The 19,019-nt window shown below is 47.7% G+C and overlaps 1 protein-coding gene across 10 annotated transcripts in view; it reads right to left on the bottom strand.

Annotated features, from left to right (window-relative positions):
* Positions 1-19,019, bottom strand: part of Phactr1 (phosphatase and actin regulator 1) — a 474,784-nt gene that overhangs the window by 11,781 nt on the left and 443,984 nt on the right. For all 10 annotated transcript variants that reach the window (XM_032884873.1, XM_032884876.1, XM_032884872.1 and 7 more), the window contains one exon: positions 3,935-3,990. In XM_032884873.1, the coding sequence (XP_032740764.1) occupies positions 3,935-3,990 (56 nt within the window). The remainder of the gene's footprint in view (positions 1-3,934; positions 3,991-19,019) is intronic.

The following is a 19,019-nucleotide window of genomic DNA, read 5'->3' as shown; positions in this document are numbered from 1 at the left end:
AGCGTGGGTCTTTCAAGGAAGAACATCTCAGTGCACAGAAACCGAGATGGGGAGGGTATGATTAAAGTCCCACCTCCCCCTCTTGCCACCCCAGGAAGTCAGCAACAGACAGTTCTAGTGAGTTGTAACCAAGGTGGCCGTGGCTTTTTCTGGCGACAAATGGTGGCAATTCAGAACAGGACTAAGAGCCATGAGTGACACCCCCAGGGTACAGTTTTCGGTCCCCACTTGCCTGTGGGAATCAGGACCTTGTGCGGGCAGCACGGGAAGTACCCACTCTTCCTGCGGAATGGGCTACCAGAGCTTCCACAGTGCTAGTACCTACCACAAATGTCCCTTCCTCTGGATTTAACTGCCCTGTTTTCTTCCCAGTGTTTCCTTACACACACACACACACACACACACACACACACACACACACACACACACACACACACACACACACACACACACACCCTCTGCTAAAAACCTATAATAGCCATTACTATCGCAGTATGAAATAACCTAGCACAGGTAAGTTGGGAAGCAGAGAGCAATACTCAGAAGATGGGAAACCCAAAGGCTGACATTTAAAAAAAAAAAAAAAAGTAAATTACTCTGTGTTAAAATCTGGGAAACAAGCCAGCCATTAACATCTTAGCATGAATCAATCCACCGGGGACTTAATTTGGAGGCAGACTCCAGGCAGTCAGCTACACTTATATGGGGTTGGAGTGGAGTGGGGTGGGAAGGAAGGATAGAAGAAAGGTGGCCTTGTAGTCCACCCTAGAGGAAGCTTGGGTGTCATGTTGAAACTTAGAGACCATGTAAGCTACCATTCTGGGTTTCCAAATGAAGTCATGAAAGCTCCAGAGAGAGAAGCCACCAGCCACCAGTCACCCGTGATACGGCTCACCAGTCAAATAGTTCAGACCTTTGGTTTTTCCTGTTGTCACAAGTTGTTTCAGGCTGGTCCTCCTTCTCATTACTGGGTCTGACCTCACTCCTCACCTACAGGCCCCTTCCGAGCCATGGGGGTGGGTGTTTCGTGTTGGAGATGACCCAGAGTGGGAGCCTTCATCTCTTAAGTAGATTCTCAGAAGGGCGGGTCATAAACTATCACCTATGGTGTCCATATCATTAGCTCAAAGTGATTTACAAACCCAGTGTCATGAATTCTCAGGTAGAGGATACCAAGGTAATCCCACTAGGCAACTGAGAAGAGAGGCCAGGAAAGTCCAGTGATGTCATCGTCATGGTGCCCACTCCCAGAATTCATTATGTGCTCAGATGCACACGGGGCCCTAGTGGCTACTTAACAAAGAGAGGGCTTGCTTATGAGGCTGGGCAGGGTGGGACTGCAGACCAAGCCGGGCCTCTTCCAGCTCCTCTTCCAGTTCAAAGCCCAGAAGGTAAGTTCTAGAACTGATTATTGGGGGGGGGGATATTTGCAAATACCTCTTGACATTTCTTATGTAAGAATTAAATAGGTGCGGGGTGTGGTGACATATGCAATCCCAGCATGTTTCGGGTAGAAGCAGGGAATGTGGGTTCAAAGGCATCTTTGGATATTTACCAAGTTTAAGGCCAAGCCTGGGGCTACAGGTGACCAACAGAAAACCAAAACTAAAACCAAGACGACAAAAACAAAACAGCTCTCCCCCAAATAAGAAGAAGACCGATAAACCCTCGACTCAAGTAGATTAAACAATAAACCCAGAAAACAAATTTTGAAAAATAAAGGTCCAGCATGCAGGGAAAACAGGTGCCTCTCTGAAAGGTTTTGAAACTGAGAGATGGTCAGTCTGTTTTAATTTGGTTAAGTGGTGCCTGAATTTGTAGCTATTTGACATGGGAAAGGCGGAGAAATTTGTTAAAACTCAGTAACAGTCACACAAATTCCCCTGTTAGGTCTCCCGGGGCTGGTTAGATTCAAGGAACCAACAATAAAACAAAAGCCATCAAACCAACAAGCAAACAGTGCTGGGCTGGCTTTGATCCCTTAGCATCTGGGCAGACTAGAGGTGAGAGCCAGATGTGGGAGGGGGATGGGAGGGGGTGTGGGGGTGGGGAACCCTCTTTCCCTAAGCCTCACTGCTTCCCAGGGAAACTATTTACAGTGACACAAGCCAGGGCCAGCCGGTGTGCTGTGGTGTGCTGTGGAGGTTAGGTGCTCAGGACAGCTGGGAGGGGTGGAGGAAGCACTCACTCAGCACGGAGGAAGGTATGGAGGAAACAGGATTATCTGATTTCTGATTTGAGGAATCAGATTTCTCTTCCTTACTTTTCTCTTCTCATCAACAATAGAAACTTTATAATGGAGCAGGTGTCTGCATGGGGCAAAAAGGAAACACCTCAAAGACCCAGGACTTGCCCAACTGTAGGAATCTCTGACAAAGTTGTAGGCTATTTAATCGTACAGAAAGTATATTTAGAAACTTTTGCTTTGAGACAGGGTCTTGCTATATTATAGCCTAGGCTGACTAGAACTCACACTCTACCTACTTTCCACACAGTCTTCCGGTGCTGGGATTACTGGTCTGTGGCACCACACTTGGGCAAACTTAGACATTTTGAAGGGCGCTCACAGGTTTAAAAATAAACTAGGGCTGGTGAGATGACTCAGTGCGTAAAGGTGCCACTAAACCTGACAACCCAAGTTTGATCCCGTGGATTCACTTGGCAGAGTGACCCCGCCCCCCCAATGAGTGCTATGGGCATATGCTCTCCCAACCAATGAATTAAATAAATGCAAGAGAAAGAGCTTGACACACAGAGCCCTGGACACCTCACTATTCTGTAAGGATTGCTCCAAACCTTGGAAAACTGTTAATGGGTGCCTTGGAGAAAGGATAAGGCAGACAAGCAGGTGGGTACCTAACAGGGGCTGCAGAGCCCATCCCAGTCTGCCCAGGCAAAAATGCAAACGTCCTCCCTCAGCAAATCACTGACTGCTGGCCAGGTCACGAGACCATCGGGGGAAGGGGTAGAAAGTGCAATCAGAAACAACATCATTTAAGTGGCTTTTTTTTCCAGTCACCTAGAGCAACGGCTCAGGTGATTGCGTGTAAGTGCCCTCACACGTTTGTAAGTTACTTTCTGATGTCCAGCTTTCTTCTGGATAGGAATTAGAATGGCTTTTGGGGGCTGGGAAATTAGACTAAACATATTATTTGTTGGTTGTGACGAGAAAACTATGGCTAAGGACGACAGGAAGGGTCTGGTGGGCTTTGATCGATGAAAACTAAAAATGACTAAACTGAGGCATATTGGGGGGGGGGTCCATGGAAGGCTGGTTTCTTTCATGATTTTGCATTTTTAAATAGTTTTAGTACCAAGTAGATTCTCTGTACAAACTCACTCGGTGTCCTGAGCTGAACAAGGGGTCTGCTTTCCCCGTCTACAGCCTCCTCACAGCCTGCTTTCTCTGAATGAGAGCATCCTGTAAGCATGCCGATGGCCAGGCCAGGCCAGTCTTAGGAGGACAAGAGCAAAGCTCGCTCAGCAAGGCTTTCTCCCGCTGTGAAGCTGGTGCTCAGGGGACTGAGGGGTTCCCCCAACAGCCCCTGGCTTTCCTAGTTCATATTTTTAAAGTTCCCTTACACTTGTCATTAAAGCCAAGTCACGTTTAAAAGGCCGGTCTGGGTGTGAAGGTGAATCTGGTTCTCTTTATGAATCACCCTTTTCTAGTAAATGCCTCTGTTGGATTATTAGCTTTTCTCTTAGCTCAGGGTGGGCTCTGGCTTCAGCCGGGGGATGTTCCTAACCCACAACAGGGAAGCCAGTGGCATAGGTCGTCCTCAGCTATGAAGAGGGTTCATCCTTGGTGTCTATGAGACCTCCCGCAGGAGAGGTTTTCCGAGCTTCCATGGACCCTGCGAGAGACCCAGTGAGCCACTACACACCCAGGAAGGCTGCCCTGAGGGTCTGGTCACCCTGGGCTTAACCAACTTACGTTTCAGAATGTTCCTCTGCTCCAGTTCCTCTGCAGTGGGTCTTTGGCTTAGCCGCCTACGAAAAAAATCCAAGAAAAGTTTTTGGACCATGTCATATCCTTCCGGGGCCGGTGATCTCCACGGCCCTAGCAGATACATCAGGCAGGGTCAGCAGCTGGAGCCCTCTGTCCATTCTGTGTTCTGAGACACTGACTCCCTGCCGGTGCCTCCTCGGTTCCTCAATTTCAAGGCCCAGGAAGGGCACCCTGCGTCAGGTCACGCAAAGCTGCCCTCCCTCCCTCTGCAGGCCCCTCCCCAGCCCTGTTCCTCCAGTGCCCCCAGGCCAGGAGACCGAAACTTAGCCCAGGCCTTTCCTCTTAACAGAAGTCCCTTTCTTTCCTTGTAGCCTATTGACTGCAGGGCTGTGAGGCCTTTTGCCTTTCCCTCTCTGCCTCCAGGATATCGCTTGCTTCTTGCTACCTTTGTGCACACGCCCAGAGCACAGAGGCTACAGGCCTGGAGGACGTGCAAGAGAGGGTGTCTGTCTGCAGAGAACAATGGCTACTCTTCTTCCTGTCTCCACCCATCTCCACCAGAGCCTTATTAGACATGGAATGCCAGATGAAGAGGCACAGAAATGACCCTTATTACCGGGCGCATAATTAAGTCATAGAGAGTGCAGCATCATAGCAGAGGCAGGAAATTCTGGTGGTGCCATGTGGAGAAGCAGGGACAGACACAGGTGACAAGTAGTGCCAGAAGTTACAAGAGAATGGAGAATGGCTCACAAGGAGAGAACCGAGTGCTTGGACACTTACATAAAGTCGCAGGTGGGTGGATGCCACACAGAGTGGATATCGGTGGGAAAAGGGACATTTGTAATTTTCAACCCTCTGACAGTCCCTGACAAGCCTGCAGTTATTCAGCATCTGGGTTCCGCCCACTAGGTACTGATAAGGTGTGTGTGGGATGACTGTAGTGGAAGGAATTCTAGGCTCCCCAGAGGCCTCTACTGGGACACGGAGGGTGGGAAGGCACACGTTCCTAACCAAACAGCTGGACTCCCTTTCCAAACTTCCGAAAGGTCTGTAGTGGGCAAGATGTTTACAGCACATCTCTAGAGAGAGAGAGATCCGGGATGTGAGAACGTCATAAGGCTCAAGATGGAGTTGCTTTGGCCAGGCAGTAGGGACAAGTCTTGATCAATTAAATCGAGCCTGGCTTCTATGGAGACAGCAAAAATCACAACTGCATACAAAGGTAGCAGAGAGAGCTGTAAGGACGTTTGCCCAACTGTGTTCAGTATCAGACCAGACAAGCTTGCTATCTATTCTCATATTAGCTAAAGCTTATCTGTTTAAAGCACATCAACCAACACTCACTTTTGCCTTTGATCTTTCCCCTGTCTTGATTCCCTCGAATGCTCATAACTCAGCACGCATGTTTTCACCGTAGTGTTTTGCTGTGCCCAGGTAAACATGTTATTGTTCTCCAGCTTGAAAAGTGAAACTATCAAGTCCAGGGAGCCCCAAAGTATAACCATCTCAAATTCGAGTCTTGTTATTGCAAAGCTGATGGCACCTTGAAACCGTTGGAAACTGTATTCCAAGGTGTTGTAAAGTTTGTAAGAACATTTTCACATTTATCATTCCTTTTACTTTGTAAAACATTTCTGTAACATACTCTGAAAGAGATATGGTCTTTGATCCTCTTTCCTACCTAGGAGTACCTGAATCCTCAGGGACTTCCAGTATTCCACAAGAGTCTCTTCAGACTACATCAGCCTTTATGCTAATGAGATGCTAATGAGATGAGGTCCTGTGGGTCCCCTAGGTAGCCTCTGGAGGGGACTGGCCCCTGAAAGTCCCATGTAGTTGGAGGGTCAAGGCTCACAGAAACTTGAACAATGAGATCTGATGAGCTTCCAGGGTGCTGAACTCCTGGAGGAAGCGTCTAAGCCCTTCCTGACCAACCTCTCCAGTTAGCTGTGCACCCAGATCCCATTTTTTTTCCTCATTATCAACTGGTCAATATAAGTATGGTGTTTCTGAGTTCTCTAAGCCATTCTAGAACACTAATCAAACACATGCAGTAAATAAATAAAATGTTACAAAAGAACTGCTTATAGAAACAATGTTTTACTTTTCAAGACTTACCTCAAACAAGACAGGTAAAAACAGTAGATGAACTTTGGCTGCTTGGTGCCAGAATGCTTGCGTCTTTTGTGTTAGTAAAGTCTGTCAGCATTTGTCTTTCACCCCTAAACCTGAACAAGGCGCCTCCTAAAAGCACCTTACAGTTTCAGTTACAGATGGGAAGTTCTTAGAGAGAAATATGTAACCCGGTTCATATTTTTATGCTTAATTTTTAAACTTATATTTCATTTTTTAACTGGCTGTAAATGATAGCCTTTTTGAAAACCCGCAGGATCGAACACCTCTCCTTTTTCTCTTTTTATTCATTGCGTTTCTCTCCTCTGCTCTCTCTCTCTCTCTCTCTCTCTCTCTCTCTCTCACACACACACACACACACACACACACAGACAGACACACACACACACAGACATACACACACAGACAAACCCAGACTCATGAACACACACAGACACACCCAAACACACACCCAGTCTCACAAAGACACATAGATACACACACACACACACACACACACACACACACACACACACATGCACTTAAATCTAACATCTAATTTTCTACTTAATAAACACGCTGACTTCCCTGTACTTTGGCTCATCTCGAAATTCTTTCCTGTATATTCAAGAACCAGCTTCATGGGGTGAAGGCCCCTGAAAAGAATCGCTCTGGCTTCTGATAGAATTATTCCAATACCCCTGAGATGGGTCACACATTGAGCAACACGAGTTGGGGTAGAAATGGGAACAGCACTTTCCCCCTCAGTTCTCTGGCTCTATTTCCTGGTTCCAACAACAACACAGCCTCCCTTGCAGAACTCACTCTTGTCAAGGCTGTTTCTTAGAAGTGCACATTGTGTATAGAGCTGAGATGGTGAATACTGACTGTCTATTTACCAGGAACTAGAATCACCTGGGAGACTTGCCTGGTGAAGGGTTATCTAGATTAGATTAGCCTCTGGGTATGCCGGTGAGGGATTAGCTAATTAGGTTAATTGAAGTGGGAAGATCCACTTTAGCTGTGGGTGGTACTACTCCTTGGGCTGGGGTCTTGGACTGAATAAAAATGGAGGAAAGTGAACTGAGCTAGCAGTTTCTCTCTACTTCCTGACGCAGATGCAATGTGACCAGCTCCCCCAGACTCTTATAACCATGAATTAATTTCCTGACATGACAGACTGACTGTACCTCAAACTGAGCCCAAGTAAGAGCACTGAGACAGGTAACCAATATATCCATCCCTCCATATCCACAGGAGATATAGCCCAAAGCTCCCAGGGGATAGCAGAAGCTGGGAAAGGTCTGGACGTGGAGTATACTGTGTTTTCCTGTGCATGTCTGTCTGTCTATTATACAGCTTAATGCATTTATTAGCTACTCTAAGAAACTAACAGTGATTGCTAATAGAGCAATTGTAACAATGTACTATAACACATGTTAAGTGAATATGATCTTTCCTTCTCAGAACGCTTCATTTGACTGTAAGGTTTAGGGCTGATTTTGGTTAACAGGAGCCATGCAGAGTCAAATTGTGGTTGAAGGGGATTATTAAACCCCAGGGTGAGAACTCCAAGACTCTTCCTGAATACCCTGTATTTTCTTTAGCCTCAACTTTGCTGGTAGATTTAACTAATTGTATCTGATTTAGACTCACATTAAATAAAAGAAAGAAATTCCCTGCCTATATCTGGATGTTTATACGGTAGGTGGCAAGGGAAGTGATCAAAGCTAAAGTCTCTCGTGACATGAATCACCCAGAATTAAATGCTTAGGATGCTTTCAAGCGATCTTAAATAGCTTTGCTATCAGCATACACGTGACTCTGGCTTAGAAAATATCTCTGAGCTGCAGAAACTGTTTCCACAACCCAGAGGTTTCCTTCCTGGGCCATGGCTAAATGATTCACCTTGACCACGAGCTGACATGAGTTCCAGCTTACATGTCTTTATGTCATCAGACAGCAGCAGCGAGTCTCCTGTTTTCTTTGAAAATGTAAAACTGTACCTTGTCTTTCTCCAGTCTGAAGATCTTATCAACGAAGGACCGGAAGAAAAATAATCAACTTAATGTACGTTTTCCAGTTGGTGGGAAGAGACTCCAGCCATGGAAACGAAAACCCACCTTTCCACTCCCCAAAGAAAAACCCCAAATGGCCGAAAGAGATGACAGGAAGATGCTTTAAATAGTGAAGGACAGGGAATACCAGCTTTCTGAGTCACAGCCTCTAGCTGGAGAGGTGAGAAACCCTTGCGGGTTCAGGCTCCAAGAGCATTTACAGCTGCTTCTTGTTGGGAGAGCCCTGATTCTCAGGCTCAGGTCTGGATCACGGAAGCTGTGTCTGCACCTCATCACTAGAGGGAGGCCATCACATTTCAGTCAGAGGGAAAGAAGAAATACAGAGGGAGCCCAGGAGACAACAGAGGCAAGGTGCTCCCTCCCAGATGGAAGTGGCAGTATTTCCTAATGCTGCTGCTATAATAAAATACCGGAGGCTGGGTATTTTATTAAGGAGAAAGAGCTTACTTAGCTCTGGAGGCTGAAAGCACAGAGATCACATGATTCCATAGGAATGGTGGGAATGTATGTGGACAAGATCACATCTGGAATCCAGAAGCTAGAGAAATCTAAGGAGCAGAAAGTGTTCTTTTTGAAAGAACTTAATCTTATGGGACCTGATTTAGGTCCCAGGAGAACTTTAGTCCCCTAAGCCTGAGGCCTAACGAACTTCTGCTAGGCTCCAACTTTTAAAGGTCCCACCGCCACCCAACATGGATGGCCGACGCATGGAACTTCTAGTACACAAACCAACCTCTAGGGGAAGGAGCTGAGTCAAATCCAACTCAAAGCAGTGAGAGGCTAAGCAAATGGAGATAGCACAGAGGGGTCAGGGAGAAGCATGAGTTGCATCTCCTTCCTCCACGGGTCCTATAGGGGCTGAGTTCTTCCTGGTCTCGGTCAACACCCACTCTCTGGTCTCTAAGTCAGCATGGCAAACACAGTTTACTCTCTTAATAGCGATTTGACACAGATCCATCCATCCTGAGGCTGCCACCCACTCTTTGGTCTCATGTAACACGCCTGGCTTCAACTTCTTTCAGAACGCTGGGGACCCCGAGTTTTAACCTACCTGTCACAGAGTTCCTGCCCTCTTCCAACTGTCTTCTTGTACTCAGTAGCTCACTACATTTAAAGGGCTCCTAGGGAATAATTCACCTCTACCTTCTCTGGATAAACTGCTCTCCAAATAGTCTTCTATCCCATTCCCAGGGAGCGTCCTACCCAGGACCCCTTCTCTGAGTTTCACTTGCAAAGACCACCTTGCTTACTGCTGTCAGGACTAGGATCTCAAGCTGGTAAATTCTACAGATGCTTACTTAGCCCACAGTCCTGAGGCATTGCATCAGCAGCCCCTGGTGAGGGTCTTCCTGTTGGATCATGGCATACGTGCAAGCATCATGTGGCCGGACAGAGAAACGTGCTAACCTCAGGCTCCTATGGAGCCACTTACGTCATGGAAGGCTCACTCTGATGGCCTTATCTAGTCTTAGTTACTGCCAAGGGCGCCATCTGCAAAGGCCTCTAGCATATGGCTTTGGAGATCCAGTTTTGGCCTGAGTTTTGGCGGGAACGAACACCCGGATGCAAACCATAGCTAGTCAAACACCGATCCTCCACCCTCCGTCTTTCTTCTGATCACCGTGCGAAGGCAGGCCACCAGCGTCTCTCCTCTTGCCAGGCCACTGTCCCCATCTCCCTTAGCCCAGATGTAACGTGAGGAAGCAAATCTGATGACATCATTCCCCGCTTGACTGCTATGCCTGCTTCCCCATCACCCACAGGACAGAGTTAGTTGGGTTGAGGTTCTGTAAGAGTTTCATGATCTGGCCACTGGCTGAAAATCCCCCCTTCCCATCCTTTCGTATAACCACCCTCTCGGCTCTTTTCAGAATTCCCTTTCTCACAACCTTCTCTCCTTTTCTCCTTGTCTGTGTAATTAACAACAATCCCTGAGGTAAAGCGGTTCCTCATGTCTGCTAGCCTTCTGGCTAAGATGGCTCTCTCACATTCTGCTCTTGCGATGGCTTCCTGCTATTGCCTGCCTTATCCTCTGGCCCTTAGAGTCTAACCTCTGTGTTCCAGGGGCTGCATTCACTACCATGCCTGGCCTCCTAGACAGAGGTGATGAGCTTCTCCAGCGGGGCATCTGCCATGCCCTCGCCTCGACCTAGAAGAGCCCTGTGCTTCACAATTTGATGCTTTGCTTCCTCTTGGAACTCAAGATACACTGGTGTGCATAGGTGTGTACATGCACTCATGCATACGGTGCCAGGGATCAAATCTTGTGCACGTTAAGTATGGGCTGGGCCACTCAGCCACCCCTCTAGTTCCTTATCGTATTATTTACGCATTTAACTTACGTTTCTATGAGTATGAGTGCTTTGTCTGGAAGTGTGTAGGCCATGTACCGTACTCATGGAGGCCAGAAAAGGGCACCAGAACCTCTGGACTGGAGTTCATAGTTGCTATGAGGCACCATGTGGGCACTGGGAACTAAACCCAGGTTCTCGGCGAGAGCTGCCCAGCTCGCACTTGCTGAGTCATTTGCTTGCCCTCCAGCCCCTCGTTTTAAAATAAGCAACTTGGCATTTATTCCCCATGGCATTTGTGAAGCCCCATGTCCCTAATGCTTGTGGGATAGACAGCTGCTGCGCCCTGACTAGATCACGAACCTTCCCTCTTTTCTAGTTCTTTCTGGAAGATGGATGGATACGCTCTTCTTCAGAAATGAAACACAGCAAGACAACCATCACAGAAGTTGTCCTCACTCCCCTCCTCCAGCTCCCACTACCTGCCTGCCGTTGGCTGCCTGAGGCCTCCTGACAGGGTGCACCCCATCTGAGGCCACTACGACCCATCAACGGCCCAGTTTCAGTCCCTACCCCTCTGCCGCGCCGGTTCTCAATCAGGGTTGATTTTGTCTCCTAGGCCACATTCCCGGAAGTTATTTTTGGTTTCCGTGATTGGCAGCGACCCTTGGTATCTAGTAGGAGAAGGGCAAACTGCTGTAAATCTTTATCTCATAAGCATTATCTTCATCCCACAATAACCAGTAAGTCTACCCATAAAGTTACCCAGTCCAAAGCATGGCAGTCCCATGGCTGAGAAACCCTGCTCTGTTGCAGATCTTAACTGAGTGCAGGGGTCTTGAGAATGTGGCCAGGGTAAAAGGTTTCTAAAAACACATCGATCAGAAATCCATTGGAAATCAAATGTGTAGCCAGGTGGTGGTGGAGTGCATCTTTAATCCCAGAGGCAGGTAAGTCTCTGAATTTAAGGCCAGCCTGGTCCAGGCCAGCCAGGGCTACACAGAAAAATCCCTGTATCTCAAGAAAAACAAACAAACAAACAAACAAACAAACAAGCAAGCAAGCAAAAATAGGTCAAATGTGTAATGAACACCCTTGATATGTTTCTGGCACTGTCCAACCTGTTGATCCTCCATCAGCCTTGCAACCCTGGCTCTGAACACACACACTACACATGTCACATGGTGCACCTTGCCACACCTCTCAACACTAACAGTCACTGCCCGGAATACTTTAGCTTAGATTCGGCCCTATGGCACGCTCTGAGGGGCGGTGTCTTTTTTATAATACATGTGATGCTGCCCTTATAGAAACATTGTTTCCTTGCAGAGAATAAAGCTTTCAATATCTTCCCATCACCACTCCTTAGCATGTAAACATCAAGTCACTACATCCCTGGATTTTATTCTATCAGACAGACAAGCACGCCCATCTCATTAGTACGCAAATTTGCTTCCCTTTAAATAAGTGGTAAATTATATGCACGCTGAAGGATTGTTTTGAAATACACTTCCTTATGATTATAAATTCTTTGGGAACTGATTTCATATACCAATATACCTGGGGTTGCATACAAATTTTTTGGGTAAAAAGGCATCGGGACGGAAAACCCTTGAAAGGTCCCAATCTATTGAATCAGCTCATAGTGATTCACTGCTGACTTTACTGCTTCATCCCGGGCCCTACTCTCCCTTCTTCATGCAACACCTCTGACCAGAGAGGCTTCTGTGCAGCTACTCTCCTCCCCCAGCCTCCAGGAGACTCCAGCCTTCCTCTTCCAATGCTTCATTCCTGCTCTTCTTGCAGACAAGATGGCACCTTCGCCTTCAAGGGCAGAGCTGTGCACACCCATGAGCTGCTTGGGTTTCCTCCTTATCATGGACAGAGCCTGGATAAACTGCTCTTCCTCTCTAGGCCTTAATCTGTCCCTCTCTGCAATGGAGCCAAGCATCTTGCCAGTTTTGATCAGACTGAGAATGGGCAGAGGAGGAGCTAGGGGAGAGAGGCTACGGTGTCTCCTTCCTCTGCAAACAGCCTGCCACGGACTGATACTGCATTAATAATTAAAAGCAAACTCATTCCAGCCATGCCCTGCAACCTCAGTGTACTGTGGCCCCAATACCCCGGCTTTTTCCTTTCCACGTCTACTGTGAGGTAACCTGGTCACAAATCCAAGGTTTAGGAAGCCTGAGATGTCTCTGATCCTTTGAGTAGGACATAGTTTCTCTGCCATGCTGTTGGGTTTTTAAAGGCAACCTTATCTGTCCTGCGGAGGGTTTACGGGAGTATGTCTGCATGACGAACTCCTCAGTGACACAAAAGACATGTATGTGTTCACAGCATTGGGTATAGTCTCTGGCATACAGTAGGGCTTGGCAGACTTTTAAAGATGATATAAGTCATAAGCATCTAAGTTCTGGGGGTTTCGGTTACAGGGCTGATCATGAACTCCGGGTTTGTAGGGAGGCCTTCAGGGTGCAGAAGGGTTACTCTGGGAAGGTGAAATGATAGTTTTTCTTTTTACCTCAGAAGTATTCCTCTTTGCCTCTTCTCTCAGCAGACAAGGTAGAATAGAATCTCTAACTTTAATTATCACTGTGTGTGTGTGTGTGTGTGTGTGATATGTGCGTACAAGTGCATGGGTGTGCCGTGTACATGAGGGTAGGTGAGAGGACCGCCTTCAGGCCTCTGCTCTCTCCTTCCCCCAAGGGATTGAAGTCACTGGAGTCATTGAAGATGGCCCAATGTGTCAGGTTCACACAGCTGATGCTCTTACTACACGTTGGGCCACCTTCCTGGCTTAGCACCGTAATTTACTATCCTTGCCTCTGACACCCCATGCTGTCATTTTCAGTTTTCTCTCACACTGCCATTCTCTCAAGCTAAGACCTATTAGCCTGGTTGCCAGTGAGAGGGAGGGCTGCTGTGAAGATGGACAGGCACCAGGCGTCCTCACCTGCTCCCACCGCTCATAGCCATCAGCGGGGACACAAGCCAGTCACGTGCGTCCTTGACTACCTTCCACATGGGAGTGTCTCCCTGAGGCACTGGTATAGCAAGATGGAGTCTACCTGCTGTGAAGGGTCTTGGGAATGGCCTATGAAAGACGCTTTTAACTAGCAACAATAAAGCATGAAATATTTTTGGGAAGTAGGAAAAGGCCCCTCACTTAAAGAGATTAAATAGGTTACAGTTAAGAGAGTATTTTTGGCTGACTGCTCTGGGAGCCATGACCCCGGGAGGGGCAGGAGAGGGCGGGGGGAGACGGGACCTCAGCCTGAAGTCCTATAATGCACTCTGAGACAGTAACCAGGAGAAACAGTGTACAAACGCCACTGGTGTTGAATGGAAATTTGTTCTGGAATAATTATACAGCTGGGTATGTTTCTAGGCATCAACCCATGAAAAAACAAAACAGAACAGAAAGAAAGTTGTTTTGATAGCCTGCATAGTGGACACTTCCAGAGTTCTTAGGGCCATTGGACCGAGTAGCTCATAAACAGGTAGGTGGGTGTCTCTCTGAAGGAGCATTTGAGTTGTTAAAACAGAAACTTAGCTAGTTAATACGGTTACACACAGAACACACTGATTTAAGTAAGGCTTTTCTTTTGTTTTGTTTTTGAGGCAGGGTCTCTTTTTGTAGCCCTGGTTGTCCTGGAACTTGCTTTGCAGATCATGGTAGCCTTGAACTTGCAGAAATTCAGCTACCTCTGCCTCCTGAGTGCTTGGATTAAGACTATGCACCGCCACATCTGGACTGACAAAGCTGTTCTTAGTGCAGTCAGTCAAGGTGAAGGCAAGGGTAGAAGGCAGGCACAGATGTCTATATTTCTGTGTGTATATGATGTTAAGGATGGAGCAGAGGGTCTTGTGCATGCTGGGCACACATGCTACCATCAAGCTGCACCCCAGTTCAACGGTCGTACAGTGTGATGGATGGAATTTATTTTTGTCTACTTGACATCTGGAAGAGGGAATCTTAACTGTGAGATGGCCTCCATTCAATTGCCTGCAGGCAAGTCTGTTGTGTTTTATAAAAATAAAGAAGGAATATGTTTGGTGGATGTGTAGTCAGATGTGGGGTAAGGGGGTGCCTCTGCAGGCCCATGCTGAGGTATCCCTTCCCCCTGAGGGACCAGCTACATGACTATAGTATAAAAGAGAGTTTATTCAGGGCATGGGGAAGGGAGGTGAGAGGGTAGTAGAGAGAGAGAGAGAGAGAGAGAGAGAGAGAGAGAGAGAGAGAGAGAGAACGAGACCTCAGGCCTGCCATGAGGAGAGAGGAGAGAGAGTGGAGGAGAATGAGGGGAGAGCAGCAGTGGGACGAGACAGAGCTAGAGCAAGAAGGAAAGAGAGCCCAAATGCTCAAATTACCCAAGATGCACAGACCACATGAAACTCAAGAAGGATAACCAAAATGCGGATGCTTCACTCCTTCTTTAAAAGGGGAACAAGAATACCTTTGGCAGGGAATAGGGAGGCAAAGTTTAGAACAGAGACTGAAGGAACGGCCATTCAGAGTCTGACCCACATGTGGCTCATACATATACAGCCACCAAACTAAAGATGGATGAAGCAAAGAAGTGCAGGCTGACAGGAACAGGATGTAGATCTCTCCTGAGAGACACAGCCAGAATACAGCAAATACAGAGGCGGATGCCAGCAGCAGACCACGGAACTGAGAACAGGACCCTCGTTGAAGGAATCAGAGAAAGGACTGAAAGAGCTTGAAGGGGCTCGAGACCCCATATGAACAACAATGCCAAGCAACCAGAGCTTCCAGGGACTAAGCCACTACCTAAAGATTATACATGGACTGACCCTGGGCTCCAACCTCATAGGTAGCAATGAATAGCCTAGTAAGAGCACCAGTGGAAGGGGAAGCCCTTGGTCCTGCCAAGGCTGGACTCCCAGTGAATGGGAATGTTGCGGGGGGAGGGCGGTAATGGGAGGATGGGGAGGGGAACACCTATATAGAAGGGGAAGGGAAGGGGTTAGGGGGATGTTGGTCTGGAAACCGGGAAAGGGAATAACATTTGAAATGTGAATAAGAAATACCCAATTTAATAAAGGGGGTGGGGAAAGAAGGCAAGAGAGCAAGAGGAGGGGCCCAGCAGCCCCTTTTACAGTGAGTCAGGCCCACCTGGCTGTTGCCAGGTAACTATGGGGCGGAGCCTAGAGAAAATGCTAACAAAGACTGTGAGGTACTTTCCCTTATAAATTAACGTTTGATATAGAAGGGTCCATCCCAGGGTTGGGGATGGGCATGCCACCTCTGGGCAAGTGGTCTTGGGTAGTATAAGAAAGCTGAGAACGCCATGAGGAATAAGCCAGTAGGCAGCATCCCTCCGTGGCCTCTGCGTAAGCGCTTCCTGCCTCCGGGCTTCTGTTTCAGTTCCTGCTTTGACGTCCCTCAAGATGGACTGTTAAGATGGTAAGATGAAATAAACCCTTTCTTCCCTGAGTTGCTTTTGGTCGCTGTGTTTACCACAGAAATAGAAAGCAAGCTGGGACAGACAGTTTTTAAAAAGCTTCCCAAGTAATTCGGACCCGTGCTTCTCCAAATGTAATCCTGGGGCTGGCAGCACTGGCACCCTTGGGAATTCTTAGCCTCAGATCTATTACATCAGCCCCCCCGCCAACCCCCGTTTCAACAGGTTTTTCCGGGAGAACCACACACAGCTACAGGTAGAGAGCACTGTAATCTCTTTGCATAAAACATAGGAAGCTCGACCGGTAGGCGAGCGGAGAAGAGGCGAGCGGTTTAGAGAGCACCACAGGATTTGGAGCTAGCTTGTATCTTCTGATGGAGGGTGAGCCAGCATGAACTCTATGGTAAGGAGGCAGGTCATGAGCATCGAGCAAGAGAGCCAAGTGGTAAGGCAGAAAAAGGAGCTTGGCCTTTCATCTTAGAGTCAAGAAGTTTCTGAAGGGGCCAGGAAGCCATAATTTGGATCAATGGGTTAATCACTTACCTAATATTTATGCTGACATTATTAAAAATATTATTTTAGGAGCTGTGTCTATTGATTGTTCTCCTTCGGTAGAGCTGTTGGATGGATGGGAATTCAATGACAATGAACGGTGACAGATGTGTTAGCCTCCTGGCTTTGGGGGTGAAGGTGGGTCTTTCCCAGGCTGGAATTTACTGTCTCTCTTAATCTCTCACACATGAACACGCCTCCCCCCAACTCCTGCCTACGTCTTCATGTGGGAACAGACAAGCAGACCATTGCTTTCCTGGTGCTGACAGAACACAGGACTAACCAGAACGCCCATGCTTCTCAATCCAAAAGAGGTTCCTCTCAGTTGTCAGACCCGGGTGTTTGAGAAAAGCTGCCTGGAGCTGTGTACGTTAGGAAGGATCTGGAAGCCTGTCCTCACCTAAGCCATTAGTCCTCTTGCAAACAAACCTCTAGTTTGAGAAGGAAGCGATCCGTCTGTTCCTGTCGAAACCCTAGGAGTCGGGGAAAGCACTGTGGAGAATCTCCTTTCTGACGAAGGTGCTTGCCCGTGAGACAAGGAGAACACCATGTGATGGGGCGGGGAAGACAGTGGCCTCCATGGTCAAACAGCAATGCCAGGTCTAGTTACGGTTTTATGCTTATCAGTAACCGAACATGCAGATGATTAAAGCCAGATGTATTATGGGAAGCACACGAGCAGTAGGAAAATGAATATACGACCTAAGGTATCAATCAGAATGGAGATCCCCTCCAACTTTGCCCCTTACAAGCTTCTCTTTCGGTTAGACCCAATAAGAAGTGAACACAGGCTGTGACCCAGGCTGTGACCCGGGGCCCTTGAGTTCCCTCTCTCACGTGGCCGCTGTCCCTCTTGACAGGGCATCCTTTCCTACTTGGTACTACTGCTTCGCTCCTGTAGAGGTCACCTTGTCACTGATGCACAGCCATGTGGCCCATTGTCTTAGCTTCTTAGGATATGAGGCCGAGAAGCCGACGCGGCCGGGCCGGCTGGCGCAGACCCTGGCGGTTGTCAGGGTTTGGGAATCCATAGTTCTGCTGCTGCTTTCTGCAATGGCGGCCCAGAAAGTCTGATTACCCTCTGCTCTTCTGATCCTTGGATCCCCAATTTTAGACTTTCATTTTTAATGAAGCAGTAACTTTGCTGCCCCAAAGTCCAAATGCTCTTCCAGAAAATACATGACATATATGTTCTATGAGAAAAAAAAAAAAAACCCACAAACCCTCTCTCCAAGTTTTTTTTTTTTTTAAGTGGGGGGTGGTGCAGTGAGGACCATGGGAGCTTTCGGGAATGTCTAACTAATCTGAGCTTGCATTTCCCATCCTTTTGAAAATGTATTTCTTAGCTAAGCATGGTGTTACATACTTGTAATCCAACACGTGGGAGCAGGAGGAAGATGAGTTTAAAGCCTGCTCAGGCTATCCTGTGAGAACCTGTCTGAAAACCAAGGCATGCTAAACCGGCTTTCTTAATCCCGGGAAGCACGGGAGAGAGTGTTGATAAATCGAGCCTATTCAATCACAACTGGACAGGACCGATTCACATGGGAAAGAAACCGAGGGAAAAGAAAGGAAAAATGAAACTTCACAGAGGGGGGGTGCCTGTAATCTCAGCACTCTGGAGGAAGAGGCAGGAGGATCAGGGCTTCAAGGATATCCTTTGCTACATAATGAAATTGAGGCTATGTGGGATCCCGTCATTAAACCAAAACCAACCAAACCAAAACAAACAAGAAAACATGAAGTGTATTTGGGAAGCTTTCAGAGAGACCTCATTCATAAGGAAAATGTAAGTGACATGTTTGAAGACACTATAATGAAACCCGTTACTGTTTTTGCTAACTTTAAAATGAATAAAAATAAAAACAGGAACTGTAAAGAGCTTCCCTCAGACTTACTAAGTTTATCCAATGGACCGCGAGATTCCTTGAGGGTTTCTGCCACAGACAGGGTTGTTAGCCTGCAGGCCTCCTTCCTTCCCTTTTCATTTCCTCACGCTGTGCTCGCATCAAATATAACACACATGTCACACACACCCTTACTCTCTCCCACGAGCACTTTAGCCCTTGAGGCCAGATGGAATGCCAGACCGGAGCAGCTGAACCACCCCAGTGAGAGGCAAGGGAAAACTTGATCAGATTCCATTAGCAGCCCTGTGCCTGTGCCTGTCACATCCTTCACGGGATGTGCCAGCAGTGCCAATTCCTGTGGTGTGACAAATACACACCTCCTTCCCAAAGATGCTGTCACACTGCCCTCAATCAGGGCAGCCATCTCAGTGATGATCAGAGGCCCCCCCAGACTCCCCTGCCCCTGCTGACCTACCATGTCCTTAAGAGAGGTCACAGAGAGGCTGAGACGAGGTGGCAATCAGACTCCTACACACAGCAGACAGGAAATGCATAACCACTCGACCCTTCCCAGCTGGCCACCATCCACGGAGAGACTTGTGTACTGAAGGAGACTATCCTCAGGGTTTAATTTATCTGGCTCAGACAGGGTGTGTGTGTGTGTGTGTGTGTGTGTGCGTGCGCGCACACACGTGTGCATGTGCACACGCCCCGTGCATAACCTGCATGGTTAAAACAATCATTTTCCGTCA

Source organism: Rattus rattus, chromosome 14 (assembly GCF_011064425.1).
Source record: "Rattus rattus isolate New Zealand chromosome 14, Rrattus_CSIRO_v1, whole genome shotgun sequence".
NCBI classification, from domain to species: domain Eukaryota; kingdom Metazoa; phylum Chordata; class Mammalia; order Rodentia; family Muridae; genus Rattus; species Rattus rattus.
This window is presented reverse-complemented; position numbering and strand designations above follow the sequence as displayed.